This window comes from Rhinoderma darwinii, chromosome 4 (assembly GCF_050947455.1).
Source record: "Rhinoderma darwinii isolate aRhiDar2 chromosome 4, aRhiDar2.hap1, whole genome shotgun sequence".
In the NCBI taxonomy this organism is placed as follows: domain Eukaryota; kingdom Metazoa; phylum Chordata; class Amphibia; order Anura; family Rhinodermatidae; genus Rhinoderma; species Rhinoderma darwinii.
The window spans coordinates 86,268,850-86,290,593 of record NC_134690.1 but is presented as its reverse complement, the minus strand read 5'-3'; the positions used below and the strand labels follow the sequence as shown (position 1 = coordinate 86,290,593).

The 21,744-nt window shown below is 43.7% G+C and overlaps 1 protein-coding gene across 6 annotated transcripts; it reads right to left on the bottom strand.

The window, feature by feature from the left end:
• Window positions 1–242: 242 nt before the first annotated feature.
• On the bottom strand, window positions 243–19,116 carry FAM168B (family with sequence similarity 168 member B). 6 transcript variants are annotated; one of them, XM_075861317.1, is made up of 9 exons: window positions 18,965–19,116; window positions 16,773–16,828; window positions 14,345–14,424; window positions 12,689–12,772; window positions 8,493–8,585; window positions 5,635–5,777; window positions 4,000–4,174; window positions 3,641–3,766; window positions 243–1,271 (listed from the first exon to the last, which is right to left on the bottom strand). In XM_075861317.1, exons 3-8 carry the CDS (start codon window positions 14,412–14,414, stop codon window positions 3,654–3,656), a joined length of 678 nt encoding a protein of 225 aa, XP_075717432.1. In that variant the 5' UTR covers window positions 14,415–14,424; window positions 16,773–16,828; window positions 18,965–19,116; the 3' UTR covers window positions 243–1,271; window positions 3,641–3,653. The 6 variants fall into 6 exon arrangements, with proteins under 6 accessions (XP_075717432.1, XP_075717428.1, XP_075717429.1 ...); XM_075861313.1 differs by having other exon boundaries at window positions 4,000–4,177; window positions 18,965–19,115; XM_075861314.1 differs by having other exon boundaries at window positions 243–636; window positions 4,000–4,177; window positions 18,965–19,115.
• Between the last annotated feature and the right edge of the window lie 2,628 nt (window positions 19,117–21,744).

Genomic DNA, 21,744 nt, shown 5'->3' with positions numbered 1-21,744 from the left:
TTTTTAAAAAGGCTTCTGATTGGTTGCCATGGACAACTGCTCCACTCTTCACTTGCACCAGTTTTAACAAATCTCCCACCATTGAGCCATAGGTGTTGATATCTTGTGTGTACATAAAAAAAATATGGTAGTAGTCTGTAGCTGGGGTTCAGCCTAGTGACAACCACGAGAATTTAGGAGTTGAATAGTAACATGAAATTGTATGGTTTATTAAGAGACATGTACATACATTGGAAATGGGAAACGTGGCCATATTTATTTTATTGTGGAACGGCAACAAAAAAAAAAACCAGCACAAAGTGAGCAATGAAAAACAAAACAAAAAAAAAACAGGCAAATAAAAATGATAAGAAACAATGTGACAGTCGTATCGTACAAGTGGAGAACGCTCATCTTCACCTTACTTTTTTTTTATTCACATTTTGTGATGCACGGGACTTTTTTTCTCTCCAATATTAATAAAGTCAAATAAAAAGGAGCATAAAAAGGAAGCAGAACCTTTACATTACTGGGGAATGCTGGAAGTGTCAGCCTTCTAAACCGCAACAAGTGCAGAGAAAATACTTTTTATGTGCCAAGTAATCTTCCTTAGCCACGCAGCCGCTTACATGGTCTTGTCACCTGAATCAGCTATTCCTATTTAACACAATGTAGAAAAAAAAAACAACTTTAAAAAAAAACGAAAAAAAAAAAAACACCTTAGTATTCCTAGCGAGAAGTTGGGTAAAATCTGAATTCCACTGATTACTGTATATGATGTCGTAGATCACATGGCACCATCTTACTAGCAATATGGTAGAGCAGCACTCGGGGAACACACTGGGGTGATTAGTCTTGCCTCAAGTTTCTAAGGCCTTAGAATTAGCAAAAAACCTTAAGATTTCTTCCTGACCACTTTGGATTTTGCATATGATGTTTTCTTTTTTTGCATATGTCACTGCAATAAACTGAGCAAGCGTCATATTGTGTTTAAACATGCATTCAACTATGGATCATTGAAACAACTTTATACTCCCTTTTTATCATTAGAATTAGCTAAAAAATAAAAAAAAATTGCAAGACTGTCCACAAAAAACAGGATTTTATATTAAAGACAACCACTAGAGTCCCAAGATGTTAAGATATGCAATAATGGAAATCTTCAGATCCTGAATTAGTGTTAGGCAAAGTGTTGAGAGAATTCAGAAGGAAGAAACTTCTTGCTGGAGGTAAAACACTTCAGCACCATCTAATAAGCATCTTACTTGCTTGCATATCTTCCATCTTTAAATCTGAAGAAACATGAACCAAGTAATCAGACAGGAGAAACATTACCACAAGTAGCCTCTAGGTGGACTTATAGCTTAGATAATTAGGCCTCAGGAATAAAAGGGGCCACACACACACATCAGATAAAGATTGACCGATTCTGGTGGGATCGGTTGCTTGAAAGGTGTATCGTGCCCCCAGACGCTCCCACGACCAGAGATTTGAGAATAAAGTATGGGCATGTTCCATTTCAACATGACCGTTATTTGTTACTGCTATAGATAAGAGGGGTCTGCCAGCGGCTTATTCACCTCTCCCCATTAAAACCACATACATGCTCAGCTGAGGGTAGTATTCATGTGTGTGTGTCAGGAACAAGATGCTGTCAGACAGACAACATCCAGCTCACAACTATTGTATGGCCATCTTAAAGGTAACCAGTCACGTTGAAAATGCAGTCTTTTTAGGGGCTTTATGCAATAGAGCGGAGCGCACGGATTTAGATTTCTGTGACAAAAGATATTGTAGAACTTGGAAATTATTTACTTAAACCTCTACTCATTCTGGGCTTAAGAGTCCAGTGTGTGGTCTCACGAAATCATTGACAGCCATCTCTATATCTACACATACAAGGAAGGCTATCAGACACAGATTTGGACCGCCCACTGGACACCTAAGCCTAGAAAGAGAATCGATTTAAATGAATAAATTACAAGTTATACTGAATCTTTTGCAACAAAAGTAGTTATCAATTTGCTCAGCTCTCACTGATTGGCTGCATCTTTAGCGTGACAAGTTCTCTTTAAGGATTACTTTGAATGAACTTTTGGTCCAAAAGCAGTACATTTTAGAAAAATGACATCTTGGTCTGTTGAGCGCAGTTTTAGTTTTGTTGCATTTTAAAAGGGATTTTCCAGGAATTTCCACTGATGGCATATGGGCTATTGGTGGTGGCCTGATTCCCAAGAGCCCAACTATGCAGAAGAGAAAAGGCTCCGCAACACTTGCTAGAGCGTACTGCCCCTCTCCACTGTTGTACCAGCGATGCACCACTGTGTCTAGTCCAACAGTGAACAGACCATCAGTGGAAATTCCTAAAGAACCCCTTTAACATTTAAAGAGAACCTGTAACTGACAGACCGGTTTAGATTATAGCTTCAGTGTGATACCCATAGAGAGCTATACTAGTAAGTCTACTTGAATCCACTAAATCGCCTCCGAAGTGCCAAACAGGAAAGAACCTGGCACAGTGATGACCCCTCCCAGGAGTGTCTGCCAACCAAACGGATTCACAAGAACATTCAAAACTGAAGGCCTCACCAGCTTCATCTAAAGTCAGTAGTCACGACTATGAAAAGCTGAAGACAGACAAAAATAGGACTCTTGATAGAGAAGCAAGGTTGAAACCACAGCTATCCAAGAGAAATCACTTGTGTCTCACACATTTGGAGGTAAACAAAAAAAACGAAACACCAGGATAAGCCTCAACCTACTTACAGTGGAAGGCCACAGGGCGGCATTAACGCCAGTCTTAATAAAGTCCCCCCAATTATTCCAAACAAGTCTACATCAGCATGTCAGACACTTCTGCTTGTACGAGATTTCAGCATGGTGCGGGGGGAGGGACTCTGATAGGAGCTTGTACTGAGCATGTGCGAGATTTCAGCATGGTGCGGGGGGAGGGACTCTGATAGGAGCTTGTCAGATTGAGATGACATCATGCATATACGTGGTCTCATAAAATGCTCATTTTAATATCAACCAGAATACTAAGGCGTGTGTACAGCCACTTACATGGAATTTAAGAGATCCATTTAATAAAGTATGAAGTTTGTATAGTGAAATCTGGTGACAGATCCTCTAAGTTTAGGGGGGCAGCTCCTTTACCCACATAGACCAAAAAAATGCAGTATTAAAAGCAAGTTGTGTTCTATATTTACGAAAGTTCCCTTTGTCTAATGGAACATTGTATTACAATAACTTTCCAACTGTATTGTAATTGTAGACGGAGCAAACACTTTTCCCAGGACAGGATAATAGTCAGGACTGCGATGTTTATTAAAGCAGTGACATTAACATCAGAGTAAGAACATGGACAGCGCTGTACAATCTCATGATGCCTCAGAACAAAACGTCACATTTTCACCAACAGCAGCAATTTGAATGATATTCTTGGGCATGGCTTTTCATAAAGGGGATTCATTATTTTTGCATGTTAGGAAAACTGAATTCGTTTGCTAAAAATACAAAATGCATAGAAGCAGAATGAACTGTAAACTTACGACAACGTTACATTTTCTACCTGGTTTGCAACAAATGACGACTAGTACAACCAAAAGATCAAATTATTGCTACCAAAGAGGCCGAGAGAGACTTGCCAAAATCCACTTACACTGCTAGGCTGATCACCATTGTGTGGGGACATAACTATAAGTCGGTGTCCCGGGAGGCCGATATGCAGGCATTGTAACTTGGTGAGGAGCTACTGGAGTTGGTGAATGGGTGGTCAACAATGTACCTAGAAAACAAGATTTACATAGATATATCACATTGCAATCTAACATAAGCATACAGGAAGTCTTGCAAGCGTGGTTTAGAACAACATCATTTTTTTTTATGGCGTGCAGGAAAATAGAAAGTGAGGGAGGGAAGACTAAGATAAAAAAAAAAAAAAAAGAAAAAAAAATAACATACAAGGACATAGAGACTTCTTTTAAGTTCTGAAATAACACAATACATACATGCTCGTACCTGCCGACATCGCCATTGTGGTCCCGGCCACCATCCCCATAGCTACACCGCTGCCTCTGGGAGTAGAGAGCTGTGCAGGATACATGGTTGCTGGCATTCCATTGGGCTGCACGACGGTAGTGTGATGGATTACATGTGGAGGGGCTGCATACATAGGTTGTGTATAGTAGGCTCCCTGCTGTAAAAGAATATATATCAGAGGAATACATATGAATGTTCCAAAACCTTGTTTACATTAATAGGAAACTTCAGTAGTGGTGAAAGCAGAACAATGTAGACAAAGCTATTCCATCCCGCAAAACATGGGAGCCTATAGGGGTGACGGATGCCACTCTTAGGCATCCGTCACAGGTTTGTGTTAAATTATATGTCAGGGAGCTCCAGTGACATAACCGCCCATATATGAACAGTTACGGAGCTGGAGCTTCCGCAACAGCCATATGTATGCCATACAGTGGGATACATTGCAGCCTTCTGTTTGATACTGTGACAGAAGACCAAAACACGATGCAAAGATTGCCTTACTCTGCACCATTTGAAGTCAGCAGTAGACTCATGAATACCGCGCCTGGTATCTTCTATGATTTGTTTCTCATTTCATGAGAAACGTCAACAGCTTTGTTGTGTATGTAACCAGACCAAAAAAAAACAAAAAGACACCACATCAACACGAACAGCTAGCTCAGGATTAGGCCTCATGCACACGACCGTATTTTTTCCCACCCGTAAATACGGGTCCGGTGTCACACGTATTCCACCCGTATTTACGGGCACGTTTTTGGCGGCAAAATAGCACTGCACTAATCGGCAGCCCCTTCTCTCTATCAGTGCAGGATAGAGAGAAGGGACAGCCTTTTCTGTAATAAAAGTTAAAGAAATTCATACTTACCCGGCCGTTGTCTTGGTGAAGCGTCCCTCTCTTCACATCCAGCCCGACATCCCTGGATGACGCGGCAGTCCATGTGACCGCTGCAGCCTGTGATTGACCTGTGATTGGCTGCAGCGGTCACATGGCCTGAAACGTCATCCAGGACGTCGGGCCGGATGTCGAGAGGGACGCGTCACCAAGGCAACGGGCGGGAGACCGGACTGGACTGGAGGAAGCAGGAAGTTGTCGGTAAGTATGAAAGTCTTTTATTTTTATTTTTTACAGGTTTATACTGATCGGTAGTCACTGTCCAGGGTGCTGAACGAGTTACTGCCGATCAGTTAACTCTTTCAGCTCCCTGGACAGTGACTATTTACTGACGTCGCTTAGCAACGCTGCCGTAATGACGGGTGCACACATGTAGCCACCCGTCATTACGAGAGCTCCATAGACTTCTATGGACTGTCCGTGCCGTTATTACGGCCTGAAATAGGACATGTTCTATCTTTTTCAACGGCACGGGCACCTTCCCGTGAGAAAACGGGAAGGCACCCGTCGCCAATAGAAGTCTATGAGCCCGTTATTACGGGTCGTAATTACGACCCGTAATAACGGGAGTTTTTACGGTCGTGTGCATGAGGCCTTAGGCTGTAAGAATATATCTTACCAAGTCCCATGCTCCGAGCCATCATACTTTCTGACATCTTATAACTTGCTTCATCATAAATGACAATAATAATAATTATAACAATCTAACCAGCCTTTACCTGTGCATATGGATTTTGCTGAGGGTAGGCACTTCTTACTGGGTATACTGCAGTCTGGTAAGGGTTAGGGGAAGAAGAATATGGTGGAACAGCCCCACTGGTGGGGGAACAGGATACTTTGTATGGCGTACCTGGCGTGTATCCTGTGAGAGAGCAGAATAATGGGTAAGAGAACATATGCGATTGTATACACAAAATGTATATCAGAGTGTCATACTTCTAAAGTGTAACGTACACGTGAAAGTGAAATCCCAGAGCTCAGGATCAAGAATGGTCAATTCAGAAGCCAGAAAGGCCTGACATCAAGAGACAAATTTTATTGAACCACTCCAGCAGGAAGACCAGAAGCCAACCGCCGGTGCCCACCACAAGCCCACCAAGTAAGATAGAACTGCCTATCCTTTGAGTTGCCAGTATCAGGTTGAGTTGGTGGAATGGATCAATACTGGCCATTAGCGCCACACTAGTTAAGCGAGTGACCCCCACCAGATTGTCACCCGCTGTTTCAAGCATCTGTTGCTAGGCAAACATTGCGGGTGAATATACGTATGACTGAGAAGCGAAGTAGATTTGGAACGGAAAATGGTGCAAGAACATGCGCTTAATTTTCCGAGTATATGGCTGCCATTTTTTGCTTATTTTTCTTGTGGCAACAATTGAGGTGGTTAAAACTGTCACAAACCTACCCCAAATAAAAAAACAAAAAAAAAAACCCACTAAAACCAGAAACTCCCCGGAATTACAATGCAGCCTACACCAGTTGTACATTGTAGAGGGTTCCTCAATGTGATAAAGGTGTTATATTGTTTCGTTCTGCTACGTCCATGTCTTCATGAGCGTGCTGCAACATACAACACCTGCAGCAAGTTCTCATACCCCCATGTGCCAACGTTGAGGATTCAGAGCACTTCTGCTAAATGTAGTACCACTCAGGTAACTTACACTTTTTATGCATGTGCCCAATTTTTGCCCAGCTCACTGCACCAACTAAGGGGATAATTCTCACATCTTGAAGGGATTTCTGACCTTCTTAATATCCCCAGTCATAGATGCAGATGGTTAAATATAACATGTTCACACTTAAATCCCCCACCATTCCTGCCTTCTGTTCAAAGTCGACTGCCAGGGTTTGTTCATTTGGCCAGAGCCATGTGTTTTACCCGTCATTGGACCCTGGCAGTAAATCATTGGCTGCAGTGGTGATGTGCTGTCCATACACTGTGGCCAAGTAGATGAAGACCGGTGGGGATCACTGAACCAGCGGTGGGAGTGTCAAGTAGGCCTTACTTTTTTAAATCTGCAACTATTTTTTTTTTTAAATTTCAAAATGTCCGAAAATCACTAATGAGAAGCAGTTCCTCCAGCTTTCAAATCAGTAAACACACTTCATGGATTCTAAACCAACACTGCCTCATCTTGGTCTAAGCATGGATGCTTCAGAGGAAGAGTCGCACACAAAATACCTTATTCAAATTATGAAGTGAGGTGTGCATTTTTTTTCATCTTTTCAGAGGATCGGAGGCTGTACCCCTTTAAGTTAGGCATCTTTATTTGGCATCTAAATCTCACATCATACACTAATAAAAGTTATATGTATAATTTCATCAGTGAGTCTTTGGTGGAGACCGACTTCACTTCAGCTCATAGCACAGAAACTGTACCTTCATACAATGGCAGCGCAACTGACCGGGAAACAACCGCTTCTTATTACATCTAATGATTACTGCCTCCTTAGAGAGGTTTTTCAGGAATCCAACCTTTGCGTTTTGCTGTGTATAATTGTGCTGTATGTATGTGTGTATGTGTGTGTGTGTGTGTGTGTATGTGTATGTGTATGTGTGTGTGTTAACTTTTCAGCAAAGTGATTTAAAATTCATAGCCAGTCACCCACTCACATGACTAAATACTCCAGTAGCTCTAGCGCTGCACACGTACAGAGGAAGTCATGTGACTACACTACGCAATGTCACTACGGACAACACATGATCTGCAGGGATTTACTTAGATTCCTGAAAAAACTCCAGTCTGTAAACCTACTGCTTGAATGTCATATGCACACCAAGACAGAAGTGCAGATCCGAAAAATCCTTTTGTACGAAGCAGCCTTCAGCATTACTGGACTCTGTTTAAGTCTGGATTGACGCATTGCGATTTGTTGTCGATTTCTTAGCCAAAGTCAGAAGTGGATCGAGGAGGAAGGAGAAGTACAAGTCCTTCCTTTATATGTCCCATTCCTTTTACCATCACTTATGACTTTGGCTAAAAAAAGCTGCAATACAATCTACAACAAATACACAATGCGAGTCCAGCCTAATGGGATTTGTACAAACATCTTGCCCAGTAAAATGAACTTACCAACTCTGTGCATGTGTTAAAAAAATAAATAAAAAAAAAAAGAGAAACAATAGCGCCATACATGAAGCCAAAACATAAAACATCCTGCACTCTGCAGAGTATGGTAGGGATGATGAAATGAGGGAATTTAAGGGGGAAAAAAAAAAAAGGAGAGAGGGGAGATCTCCTCCGAGAGCTTGGGTTCCAGGCACTATGGCAAGTTTTCTACTGAGCCATCTGATGCAGGTGGCACTAGGGGTCGGGTCACTGAGCAGCTATCCTGTAACAATGTAATGCCAGGTCTCATTGTGTGACTAATCTTAGATCAGGAATAATGTGCTGCTGTTCTAAGTCACAGGATTCAGCGTAGTAGCCAGACAGCACACACATGGACACACATTGAGTTTCTTTGAGATTTTACCTTAGACATAAAAGATTTCAGGTACTTATTTTGCTTTTTAATGCCTTACTTAAAAAGGAAGAGCAAAAGAATAACTAGTGTTAAAGAAAAGCAAAGCAGGTACCTGAATTAATTGCACCGTTTCTCGCAGCAGAGAACGTGTGCCCGAACATGTACATTTGCACACCGGAAGTCGCATATGATGGTTGCTCTACCTCTGAAAATAAAAGTTGAATTTTAGTTCAGTTTAGCTTTAATGTCAATGCAGTTATATAAATAATGGCACCCCCCCCCCCCACAATGCAAAAGGGCAAAGATCACAGGAGGCCTAAATCTTTAGGTACATATTTAGCCAATAAGGATACCCACACAAAATCCCGTAACAAATATTAGACTTCTATCATGACCGCAGTTTTTATGGGTACCTCTAAGGCAAAGTATCGGTTGGTACCCCTTATTTATTTTTTTGGTTGACTGGATAACTGGTCCACAAATCACTGACCACTTCCAATACTGGAGTTGGATTTTTAATACGGATTTCATTTTCTTCATCGCAGCATGCCTCATATGCGTCCCAGCCATAAAGCTGCCACAAAGCGATGCCACTTTGCTTAAAAAAAAAAAAAAAAAAAAAAAAGGGGACTGGGAAGCTCCTAACATAGGAGTGTAACCCAGGGTAGATAGACTCTGCTTCCATTCAAGATCGATCCAGTGTTTATGAAATCCACCATAACAGCGGCTCCATTTACATGGACAAGACTCTCTGGCTCTAGTATCAACGAAAAGGGAATTTTTTTATTTAAATCACAGGCTACTCTTCCTTTGGCGAATGTTAGGTTCTCACCACGTTTGAAGATTATGTTCGGTATGCTCCACTAACCACATTACCCAGATGTATGCAACTTTATGCTTATACGTCTGCAATTTACTCCTTTTAATAAAATACACAAAAAAAAAAAAAAGTGCGGTATACTTTATTTTGGCATACAGCTGTATTGCACATATCAATACAGTTGAGGTAGAAGTAAGGAGGCTATGGTCACATTTTGTATTGGCCCTACATTTAGCATGGCTTTTTACTAGAGTGCCAGCCAGAGAATCTGTAGCGCTCTGGCCGAGGACTTCGGTGATGGAGTAGCCCCTGGCGTTACTTTCCATATATGGACAGGGACGTCAGGGGTTTCTCCGAGCTCAGCGCTGTGCCCGGTGAGTTCGAGCAATGTATCCCACTGTATGCCTATACAGTGGGATACATTGGTACCTTCCATCGGAGCTGCTCACTACGGAAGGAAAAGAGGAGATGTGTACCTAGCCTAATCTGATGTGTAATAGCCAAAACGTATGCCAAAAGGACACTTTTGGCATACATCTGGCCAAAGGTCGCAATAATGCCTGTACAGCCATTTTCACGGATTAAAAAGTTTCATGCATATTTCTACACAGGAAGCTGAATGCCATACTGAAGACTGAGAGGTGGCCATGGTGCTATACTTGTGTGCAACCTGTGCAAGAGAGCCAATGAGAAAGCTCCTTACTCGCAAACAGTAGGCAGATGCACCTAAGCTCTCTCAGACAAGCAGCCAATTGTTTAGTTTGGGCAAGCTTCCGGAGAAAGTAGAGTGCAGCCTCTGCAGCGAGTGTAAGACAGTGGTGAACACTGCAGACAACTTCTATACACCTCAAGACTGTGCCGGTAAAAATATATCCTAAATAGAAGATTGTCAATCATTTTTCTGAAATGCAGTCAGTCATTATTGGTGTGTTTAAGATGTGCAGCCTCCCCCAACCAATACATCCATTTTTTTGGGACTGCTCAAATCTGTGGATTTGGGACACTGAATAGTACTAGTCGAACAGTGGGGCGCTGTACAGTACTTTTTAAGTAGTACTATGCTGTGCCCCACTGAACCACACCAAATGGTGTCTATAGCCTTTAAAGACAAATCGCTTGATATGGTTGAGGTGGTAAAAATCCTTCAAATTCAACAGTTACAATTATGTTTAGTGAATGATATATAATATAGCTTTATAATCACCTGAACGCCCTATTTATGCATGGAAGCATGGTTTTAAGTTATAGTAATTCCCGGCATAAAAAGGGAGCTTTTAACATCAAATTAGTCTATGTAATGTTAATTTGAATTACCGTAAATTATATACTCCGTCTTGGTTAAAAATACTACTCAAAAATGTTAAGAGGTGTATTCTTAGGGTATGTGCACACGAGAACTGGCTTCTACGTCTGAAATTACAGACTGTTTTCAGGAGAAAACAGCTCCGTCGTTTCAGACGTAAAAGCTCCTCCTCGCATTTTGCGAGGCGTCTTTGACAGCCGATCATTTGAGCTGTTCTTCATTGAATTCAATGAAAAATGGCTCAAATTACGTTGCAAAGAAGTGTCCTGCACTTCTTTGACGAGGCAGTCATTTTACGCGTCGTCGTTTGACAGCTGTCAAATGACGACGCGTAAATGACAGCTCGTCGGCACACCCATTCAAATGAATGGGCAGATGCTTGCTGACGTATTGTAGCCCTATTTTCAGGCGTAAATCGAGGCATAATACGCCTCGTTTACGACTGAAAATAGGTCGTGTGAACCCAGCCTTACTCTTAAAATACTTAGTGCCACCCCTGCATCTGGCTAATAAAACTTTATGGGTACGTTTGGCATATACAAATCGGGGGATTTTCCCAGTGTAGACACCAAAGGTTCACCAGTAAACGTGGTGTGAACCCAACCTAAGCTGATGCACCTTCTGGTCCAGAATATCCCTTTCCGCCACTAAATGTTATGCTGTTCCTGGAGTTGATACAGCGAAGCTCTGATCCAGAGTCACTTTACTCCTTATATTTAGGATTCCCTCGATAATAAACAGCGTTGTGGGTAATATCAGATCTCTATATGTGTATATCTTAACTGCTTATATTTCCATATATAATCTAATAAAGTACTGTTGCAGGTTAAAGTCATGCTTAACACTGCTCCAGACAACACACAAACACCATAGTTTCTGGAGCGTAACTCAATAGAAATGAGGTACTACCAGCTGAGAGCGCAGTCAGTTCCCTTCCCAGGAATTGCGGAAAGCTTCTTTGGACATCACTCCTTCCACCCAGCACTGAGCTCCTAAAGTCTCCTCGCATGACATGTAGCTTGTGAATCATTATTCTTGCTTACATTCTCTTGCTCAATCAAGAAATTGTTAAAATATAAGATTCAGTTAAAGATGGATCAATTTAAAAAAATAAAAAACTGCTCGAAGAACTTGTCGAAACTTAAGTGAATTCATATTCTGTGATGCAGAAAGAAAAACTTTCTATGTACAGTGGCCCAAAGTCGTGTTACTGAAGCAACAAGTAGGAAGCCATCATTAGCCGACAAAAGTTAAATACTATGTGATGGTGTTCTATTGCTCACAACAACATCTACAGTATTCAGACATATCCCCCAAATTACAGTAGCCTATGAGAAATGGTAAAATAAAAAGTTCTAAAATACTTATTGTGAAAGTTCCGCTTCACCCCGGAGAATCCCGGCAGTTGCATCCAGTGATCGTGTCAAGGCAGCAACTGAACGACATGGCCACAAGACAACATGTCACTATGGAGGCAGCATCACTGAGGCCCCGCGAACACACGGTCGATGGAGAAATGAGCAGGTTTTAATGGTAAGTATATTAGACAGTTTATTTGACCTTTTCTTACAGTTGAGTTTTTAGGGTGATTTTATTGACATCTTGTACAACCCCTATATAATTGAATCATGTGCAATGCGCTAATATACAGTCAGAACATAGAGCTGGGCTCCGAACAGCCTTTCTGCAGAAAGCATTAGACCGTCTGATTATAGGACTTCATAAAAGATTTTGAGAGACCCTGCTCTATTTTCATTACATTTATTATGGCAGGAGTAATTCAGCTTAAAAGGTGTCTCATCAGAGGCAACCATTTCCGAATGCCGCCACTTGTATCCCACCAATAGGGGATTACGGACAGGGGTTGTGTTCATTAGATAACCCCTTTCAGATCATATGTTACAGAATGGCTTATAATGTTATCCACCAGTCATCCAAGCCCAGGTACCTCCACACTGCGCCATTTTTCCAGTGCCTGTAACAAGTCTGGTTAACAAATGATCAATAGAGATCACTCCCTGAAATGGTGGACTGTATGCTTCTTCTGCCGACATACAGATTAGTATTTAATAAGGGACTTTAATATAGTCATTATTATAACCAATTGTGCATATGTAGTTTCACATTTTTTTTACAAGCAGGCTAGAAAATACACAGCTAATTCATGCAACAAAGACTTGTTTACCTGATGGGTAGGCAGGATTTGCACCAGCATACATATTAGGAGAGTAGGCAGGAGCAGCAGCAGCATACCCCATTGGAAACCCTGCTAAAAAGTAATAGATTTATTTTTTAAGTAAAAAACCATTAAAAAAAAATAAAAAATTGATTATACCTAAGTAGTCTATCCAAAAAGACAAAAAAAAAACACAGTGGTGGAAATTCGAGGGTTGTCCGGGCACTGGACCGTATGATATACTGAGGACCTATCCACAGGATGGGTCATCAGTATATGATCGGTAAGGGTGTAACAACCAGACCCCGCACCAATCAGGCACCAGATGTTATGCACTATATACAGTGGTCGGTGTCGGAAGCAGATGGCTCCGTACATTGCATAGTGGCCGTGCTGCAGAACTGCAACTCTGCTCCTTTTCACTTGAATAGGATCAGATCTGCAGCACGGCCACTACATGGTGACTGGAGCCATCTGCTTCCAGCACAGATATCCGGTGCCCAGGGGCAGCTGATCGTGTAGGGTCCAGGTGTCGGACCCCCACCAACCATATACTGATGAAGTATCCTGTGGATAGGCCATCAGTATGAAAAAAATGCCCCCGTGTCTGTACAACCCGTTTACAGTTTTAAAGAGCTGTTACTTGGGGCGTTTTTACATGGCCGCTAAACGAGCACCGATCGACGATACAGCACCTCAATCAGCGCTCGTTATTTCCATTTACACAGCGCAACGTTGACAAAGTACATTAGTATGATCGTTCATGCCCATACATCTGCATTGGTCAGCAGCCCAGCATCTGTTTACACAAGGAGATGTGCTGGCAACTAGCGATCATTTTTTTGGTCACGTAAAAAGTTATGATCAGCTAATGAACGAGCGTTTGCTCATGCGTGGGCCGATCTATTAAATGCACTAACATTAAGCTATAGCACAAACTTAAAGGGCCCCTGCTAATCCCTGATTCGCTCTCCCATATGCGAGTGTGCTTAGATGGGATAAAAGGGATCACAAGATCTAATATACAGGGGTGTTTCAAGTGATAAAAGAAATTAAAGGGGTTTTCTCACAAAAGACAACTAAGTAGTGAAAGTCCAAGCATTGGGACCCCCACTGATTTGAATACTGCTCTCAGACTATAATAGACCAATCTGGCGTCTCCTTAGTAGCCAAGGAGTTGAAATGACTACAGTGATCAGATAAACACTACAGCACCATCACTTTAACAGGTGTCTGTTCCCCTGAAGTCAGCCCTTCATCGATCATACATTTAAAGCCCCCTTCACATCACATTTATGCCCTACGTTTCGCTTCTACGTTGCGAAAGCTGAAAGTGTCCATAGGACTCCATTAGCCCCGTGCTTTTTCCTGACTTATACATTAAATGCAGGCAAAAAATGTGATGTGTACAGGGACTAAGACATATCCTATTGACGATCCTATTAAGACAGCACTTATTTAAAAGAAAAAAAAAAAAATCATGCCTGTACGGCTAAAATAACAAAGACAATTTGTTAAAATATACTAACCAGCTCTATTATGTAGAAATACTAAGCATGTTTGAACTGTACAAAGAAAAAAAGTGAAGATATACAGAAAGAATTGTAATAAACATGTTGGGTTATAAATGAGGAGTGGGGTATACAAGTCATATACTATACTTACCAGGGTAACCAATACCTTTGGCATTTGCATATGGAACCCCAGAAGAACCAGGGCTATAAACTGGATTCATGATTCTAGACCTAAGAACAAAACAGGCAGAAAAGAAGAAAACAGGTTAACAATTCCTGATTGTGGCCTCACATTTGACTATTTTACCAACATCACATCTGGGAAAAAAAAACCTGAATGGTTTCAATGGGATTTATGGTGCCAGTAATGTAAGGGAAGAAATCCCACTACCAACCTACCACTAGGAATTAGATCGAAAGGAAAAACGATGACCATACATTGGCATAAGTCACCTCTAGGTCAACTGTTAAAAAAGAGAACTCCTATACCGCACATCATTTTTATTGCGGAATCCCATTGCATGGAATAGCGGAGTCTATATTATATTTTATAAAGACAGACATTACCTATGTATACCAGCCCGACGGAGGCTTAAAGGAGTCTGTTGGGCTAATGGAGCCCTATAGAAACGTTTAGCGTGAATGCCAGGCGCTTTCCCGGCACAAGCGAACAATGTGATGCCAACAGGCCCTTCGCTTATTTTAGCTGCAACTAGAATGTCCTTTATCCAAGGTCAAATCAATCACCATGTGATTACCAAGAATATAAAGGTACATTCATGTCAGCAGTGTTAGCTTAGCCATAAAGTCAACTGCAAAAACACTAGTCACTGAATAAGGTATAAAGTGCCACAGGGAGGGGTGGGGGACAGTCCCTCACACAGCCGACTTCTATGTGCGAATATAAAACTAAAGCGGTCAGACATACAACATATATTGGTGACAATGATCAGTATTTTACTGGTGCCATGTTTCAGTTTCATCCAGAAGTTGTTTCAACGTCAAATTTCATCTCAGTCGGACGACATGTAGGCACAAAATTCCTCATACATTGCGAGATCTTTTCCGCAAGATATCACAACACGGCTATTTTTTGTGGCACATGGTCTATACAAATTAATAAAGTGTGGTAATGCAATATGTATGACACTCCATTAAGAAAATGTCGTTCCTGGTCTCTAAACGTCTAAGGCTCTGTTCACACAGGCTCTGTTGCTTTTTGAAACAAATAGCAATGTCTGCAGCACTATTCTTGGGGTCAAAAACAAAAAATAAAACTTAAACAGAAACCTGACGGCCCTCCCATTATAGGTCAATGGAATCTGATCCGTTCAAAAACGGAACTAGCAAAGCTTGGTAATGAACAGAAGCCATGACACTAGGAGCCTGTTCAGATCTGCATCTGTGCTTCCATTGCTCTGCCAGAGAAGCAGAACACATAAAAATACCGGAAGCGCCGATTCCGTTGCATGACGTACACCATTGGCGCTTGGCAGAACCCATTGACTTTAATGGTTTTCGTCAGGGTTCCATGAAAGTGTCCTTCATTTTACCCAAAACAAAAGGCGCAACATGATGCTATTGTTTCCAGTATTTTTGGCCAGATCTGTGGCAGAGCCTCCAACACAGAAGAGAAAAGGCCCTTTGTAACTATTCCATTATTTTTTTTTTTTTTTAAACCTTTCCACTTTTTGCTCCACTGACATCTTAGAATGGATGGATATACTGCTCAATCTACATCAGGGGCCTCAAGCACGCGGCCCCTGGGGCTGTCACCTGCGGCCCGCGGGACACAGAGCCGCTAGTATCGGCTCTGCTCCGAGACTCTGGAATTCCCTGACATCGCTGTCCGCATATGAACAGCGATGTCTGGGGCTTCCCCAGAGCGCTAGTATCGGCTCTGCTCCGAGACTCTGGAATTCGCTGACATCGCTGCCCATATATGGACAGTGTGTCAGGGTCTTCCCCCAGAGAGGAGTCCAGGGCAGAGCGCTAGTATCGGCTCTGCTCCGGGACTCTGGAATTCCCTGACATCGCTGCCCAAATCCAGAGCTGCAGTCACAAATCTACTGTAGTTCGAGTGCTAGAAGCAGTTCTGCTCCGGGACTCCAGCTCTGGGCAAGACCCTGACATCACTGTGGTAGCATCTGCGGAGGGCACATGGCCTTATCTAGGGGTGTGCGGCAGCATCCGCCGAGGGCACTGCGGCACTATCTAAAAAGGGGCTGCCCAATCTTGACATGTGTGTCAGCCAAACCCTGCTAACTGAGCCTCCGGACTGCATTTAGCGACACTTAAACTGGATTGTTGAAATAAGCACGTGGAGAAATATCTCACATTTTAAACCTAGCGCTATTATAGAATGTAGTATTATTATTATAGTAATATAGTGTTATAGTAGTTCAAATAACTAAATAATAATTTTGTATCGCATCATATTTGAAAGTAATGTGGCCCGTCAACTTCCCATTTTTTCTATATGCGGCCCACTTACCTGGCCGAGTTTGAGACCCCTGATCATAGTCACACAACGCATTATCCATAAACTAGTTAATAGAGAAGAGTTAGATTACACTTACTAAGGTTTAAGAAAATCTCTCCTCGATCTGGAGCGGTCAGGGGTTTTCCACAAAATCTATGAAAAGGAGAACAAAAAAACAGCAAACCTTAGGAGCCAGTAGTATATACTCCCGGGATTTATCAGCCATCGCTGTGACGTAACGTGCCAACTTCTCATGTAGCTGCCCCCATGGAGTAGCAGCCAGCAATCCTCTCCACAGGAGCAGATACTGCCTATGACCGCGGTGTCTAGCCACTGGAAAACTACAACTCCAATGATACACCAACCGTCATCCACAGGCTGGGAGTTGTAGTTTTACAACGGTTGGCGTAGAAGATCACTGGCCTAAGAAGACCATTACCCCTGGCTGCTGTAGCATCCGTACACTAGGCAGTGGCACACACGCCTGTATACACACACACGACGCAGTGTCGGCGCGCACGCCTGCATACACACACACGACGCAGTGTCGGCGCGCACGCCTGCATACACACGCACGACGCAGTGTCGGCGCGCACGCCTGCATACACACACGACGCAGTGTCGGCGCCCGCCTGCATACACACGACGCAGTGTCGGCGCGCACGCCTGCATACACACGACGCAGTGTCGGCGCGCACGCCTGCATACACACGACGCAGTGTCGGCGCGCACGCCTGCATACACACACACGCCGAAGTATCGGCGCCCGCCTGCACACACACGCCGCAGTATCGGCGCCCGCCTGCACACACACGCCGCAGTATCGGCGCCCGCCTGCACACACACGCCGCAGTATCGGCGCCCGCCTGCACACACACGCCGCAGTATCGGCGCCCGCCTGCATACACACGCCGTAGTATCGGCGCCCGCCTGCATACACACGACGCAGTATCGGCGCCCGCCTGCATACACACGATGCAGTATCGGTGCCTGCCTGTATACACACGATGCAGTATTGGCGCCTGCCTGTATACACACGATGCAGTATTGGCGCCTGCCTGTATACACACGATGCAGTATTGGCGCCTGCCTGTATACACACGATGCAGTATCGGCGCCTGCCTGTATACACACGATGCAGTATTGGTGCCTGCCTGCATACACACGATGCAGTATCGGCGCCTGCCTGTATACACACGATGCAGTATTGGTGCCTGCCTGCATACACACGATGCAGTATTGGCGCCTGCCTGTATACACACGATGCAGTATTGGTGCCTGCCTGCCTGCATACACACGATGCAGTATTGGTGCCTGCCTGCATACACACGATGCAGTATCGGCGCCTGCCTGTATACACACGATGCAGTATTGGTGCCTGCCTGCATACACACGATGCAGTATCGGCGCCTGCCTGTATACACACGATGCAGTATTGGTGCCTGCCTGTATACACACGATGCAGTATTGGTGCCTGCCTGCATACACACGATGCAGTATCGGCGCCTGCCTGTATACACACGATGCAGTATTGGTGCCTGCCTGCATACACACGATGCAGTATCGGCGCCTGCCTGTATACACACGATGCAGTATTGGTGCCTGCCTGCATACACACGATGCAGTATCGGCGCCTGCCTGTATACACACGATGCAGTATTGGTGCCTGCCTGTATACACACGATGCAGTATTGGTGCCTGCCTGTATACACACGATGCAGTATTGGTGCCTGCCTGCATACACACGATGCAGTATATGAGAACTGATCTCGGCTCCACTGACCTTCATGTTAGTATCAGCAGAATGTGAGGTTCACTGCACACAGCGATAGACATGACATTTATGAGTGACGGGGCACTTCACTACAGGAATCGGATTCTGATTACGGTTATTAGTTGCCTCCCAATCATCAAGGTGGGGCACGGAGTGCTGCCCCAAAGATCCTGCCAAATATTAGTAAAGATCCCGGAGAGGTCAGTGTATTATCTCTACGCTATTAATATAGGAGTAATGACCGGGGCACCAATGCTGCATTTGGCTCCAATGTCCGCTCCAGTACGAAGGCCTCCGTGTTATGTGAAGGTACTGGCAGACATGGATGCTGGATGGAGGACGCTGGCCGGCTAAGCACGGGGCTTATATACACATAACAGATGGAGCCGCTAGGCCGCATCCCGGGCAGCAGTGATATCTCTGAATAGCGGGCAGAGTACAGCAGAGAAACGGGCACAGAGCAAAGACGACCCCTCCCCATTATAATAGCGGCACACTGCTCCGCCGTCACCCACCTCTCCTCCCGCGGTCACTGCTCGCTCAGGACTCCACAGTCTACACAGGTTTCCGCGTCGAGAATTTTTCCTTTCTTTTGGGGATACTGCGCAGCAACAACCTACGGGCCTCTGACGTCACTTCCGGGTGGGCTTTACATCTCCCGCCCCAAGGTCTGTGTTTAAGAGGGCGGGGCTAAACGTGGACTGGTCACGTGGTGTGTGTTTGCGCCCACTGGAGGCGATCGTGTTATAAAACCTTGACGCATGGTGTGTATATATATATATATTTGAAAGTTGGGAGGTATGCATATATATATATATACACACACACATATATGTGTATGTGTGTGTGTATATATATATATATATATATATATATATATATATATATGCATACCTCACAACTTTCAAGTATCGCAGAGGGACAATCAATTTGTTTTAATTTTAAGCCACGCCTCTAATCCTGCGCAATCCCCGCCCATACACACAAGGTTCAGCCCACACAGTATCATGCTCCCACATAGAACAATGCCAAATAGCTCCCCCTGCACAGTATACTGCCCTCTAGCTGCCCCCATACAGTGTGATGCCCCGACAGCAGCCCCATACAGTATAATGCCCCTATAGCTTCCCCCATACATTATAATGCCCCCATAGCTGCCTCTATACAGTATAATGCCCCCTTAGCTGCCATTATACAGTATAATGCTCCCACAGCTACCCTGTATAGTATAATGCCCCTATAGCTTCCCCCATGCAGTATAATGCCTCCATAGCTGCCCCATACAGTATAATGCCCACATAGCTGCCCCATACAGTATAATGCCCACATAGCTGCCCCATACAGTATAATTCCCCCTTAGCTGGCACCATAGAGTATAACGCCCCCGTAGCTGCTCCCATACGGTATAATGCCACCTTAGCTGCCCCCATACAGTATAATGCCACCTTAGCTGCCCCATACAGTATAATGCCTCCTTAGCCACCCCTAATGCCAGTGCCCACATAAAGTGCCAGTGCCCACATACATTGTGCCACAGTGCCCATGTAAATAGTGTGACACATAGTGCCCACGTAAATAGTGGTCAAATATTGGTTTGTAGCGATCGGCATCGACACAAGGTTATCGTGATGATGCCGATCGCTGATATGGCAACCGGAGGCCTAATAATGGCCTCCTGGTCTGCCACGTACGATAGCCTATTAGGCCCCGCCCACAGACGGGACCAATAGGCTTGCTGTCAGTGAATGACTGACAGCTCTAATGCATTGCACTTCGTGGGTAGTGCAATGCATTAGAGTAAGGGTATGTTCACACGCACTAATTACGGACGTAATTCGGGCGTTTTTGCCCCGAATTACGTCCGAAAAATGCGGCTTGAAAGCGTTGACAAACATCTGTCCATTGAAAGCAATGGGCTGACGTTTGTCTGTTCACACGAGGTGTATATTTACGCGCCGCTGTCAAATGATGGCGCGTAAATAGACGCCCGCGTCAAAGAAGTGACCTGTCACTTCTTGGGGCGTAATTGGAGCCGTTATTCATTGACTCCAATGAAAAGCAGCGCCAATTACGTCCGTAATGGACGCGGCGTTCAAGCGCCTGCACATGCCGTTACGGCTGAAATTACGGGGATGTTTTCTCCTTGAAACATCCCCGTAATTTCAGCCGTTACGGACGCTGTCGTGTGAACATACCCTAAAGATCAGAGGTGCAGGACCTCATGTCCCCTAGTGGGATAGAAAAAAAAAGTTGAAAAAAGTTAATAAAAAAGTTGAATAAAAGTCTAAAAATAAAAGTTTCAAGTTAATAAAAACAAACACTGATTTTTTTCCTATAATAAGACTTTTCACTTGGAAAAAAATGAAAACGTTAAAAAAGTACACACATTTGGTATTGCCGCCTCCGTAATGACCCAAACAATAAAACTATAATATTATTTTTCCCGCACGGTGAACACCGCAAAAAAGAAACAAAGAAAAAAAACAATGCCAGAATCACTATTTTTTTATCACCACCCCTCATAAAACATTAAATAAAAAGTGATCATAAAGTCGCATGTACCCCAAAATAGTACCAATAAAAACTACAACTCGTCCCGCAAAAAACAAGCCCTTACACAGCTTTTTTGACTGAAAAAGTTTTGGCTCTCAGAATATGGCAACACAGAATGTACAGAATGTCCAAAAGCGGATACGATTGGGCAACATTTATCAGTGCGACACTGGCCACACATCTGTGAAATATTATTTATTTACCGCATTATTATACCCTCTTATTATGCCCTGATGTACTCTGCACAGATAACATATGCCCCCACATTATAAATTGAAACACCAGCGAAACCCCAAACAGAACAACTACCAAGCAAAATCTGCGCTCCAAAAGCCAAATGGCGCTCTCTCCCTTCTGAACCCTACAGCGTGCCAAAACAGGAGTTTACGTCCACATATATGGCATCGCCATACCCAGGAGAACCAGCTTAGCAGTTTACGAGGTGTGTGTCTTCAGTTGCACATACTGGGCACAACATATTGTGCACTAAATTGGCATATCAGCGGAAAATTGCAATTTTCACTTTGCGCATTAATTACTAATGGAAAAACACCCGTGGGGGGAAAAATGCTCACTACACCCCTTAAAATGCCCTAAGGGCGGGGGGGGGCGTGGCCAGGCACTGATGTGAGCGGTCGCACGGAACTTCGGCTCTGACCAGAGACCCCTATTATTTATCCTGCGGAGGAATTACTGTTGCCACCATTTCTTATAACTTGCGGAGGAAGGGTAAGAGACCCAC

Excerpts from the sequence above, each read along its gene's own strand:
- FAM168B (XM_075861313.1), bottom strand. The coding sequence starts at position 14,414 with ATGAATCCAGTTTATAGCCCTGGTTCTTCTGGGGTTCCATATGCAAAT. Across the intron at positions 8,586-12,688 it reads AAATCCTGCCTACCCATCAG|AGGTAGAGCAACCATCATAT; the intron begins GTAAACAAGTCT and ends TTTTATTTTCAG. Across the intron at positions 5,778-8,492 it reads AAACGGTGCAATTAATTCAG|GATACACGCCAGGTACGCCA; the intron begins GTACCTGCTTTG and ends GCTCTCTCACAG.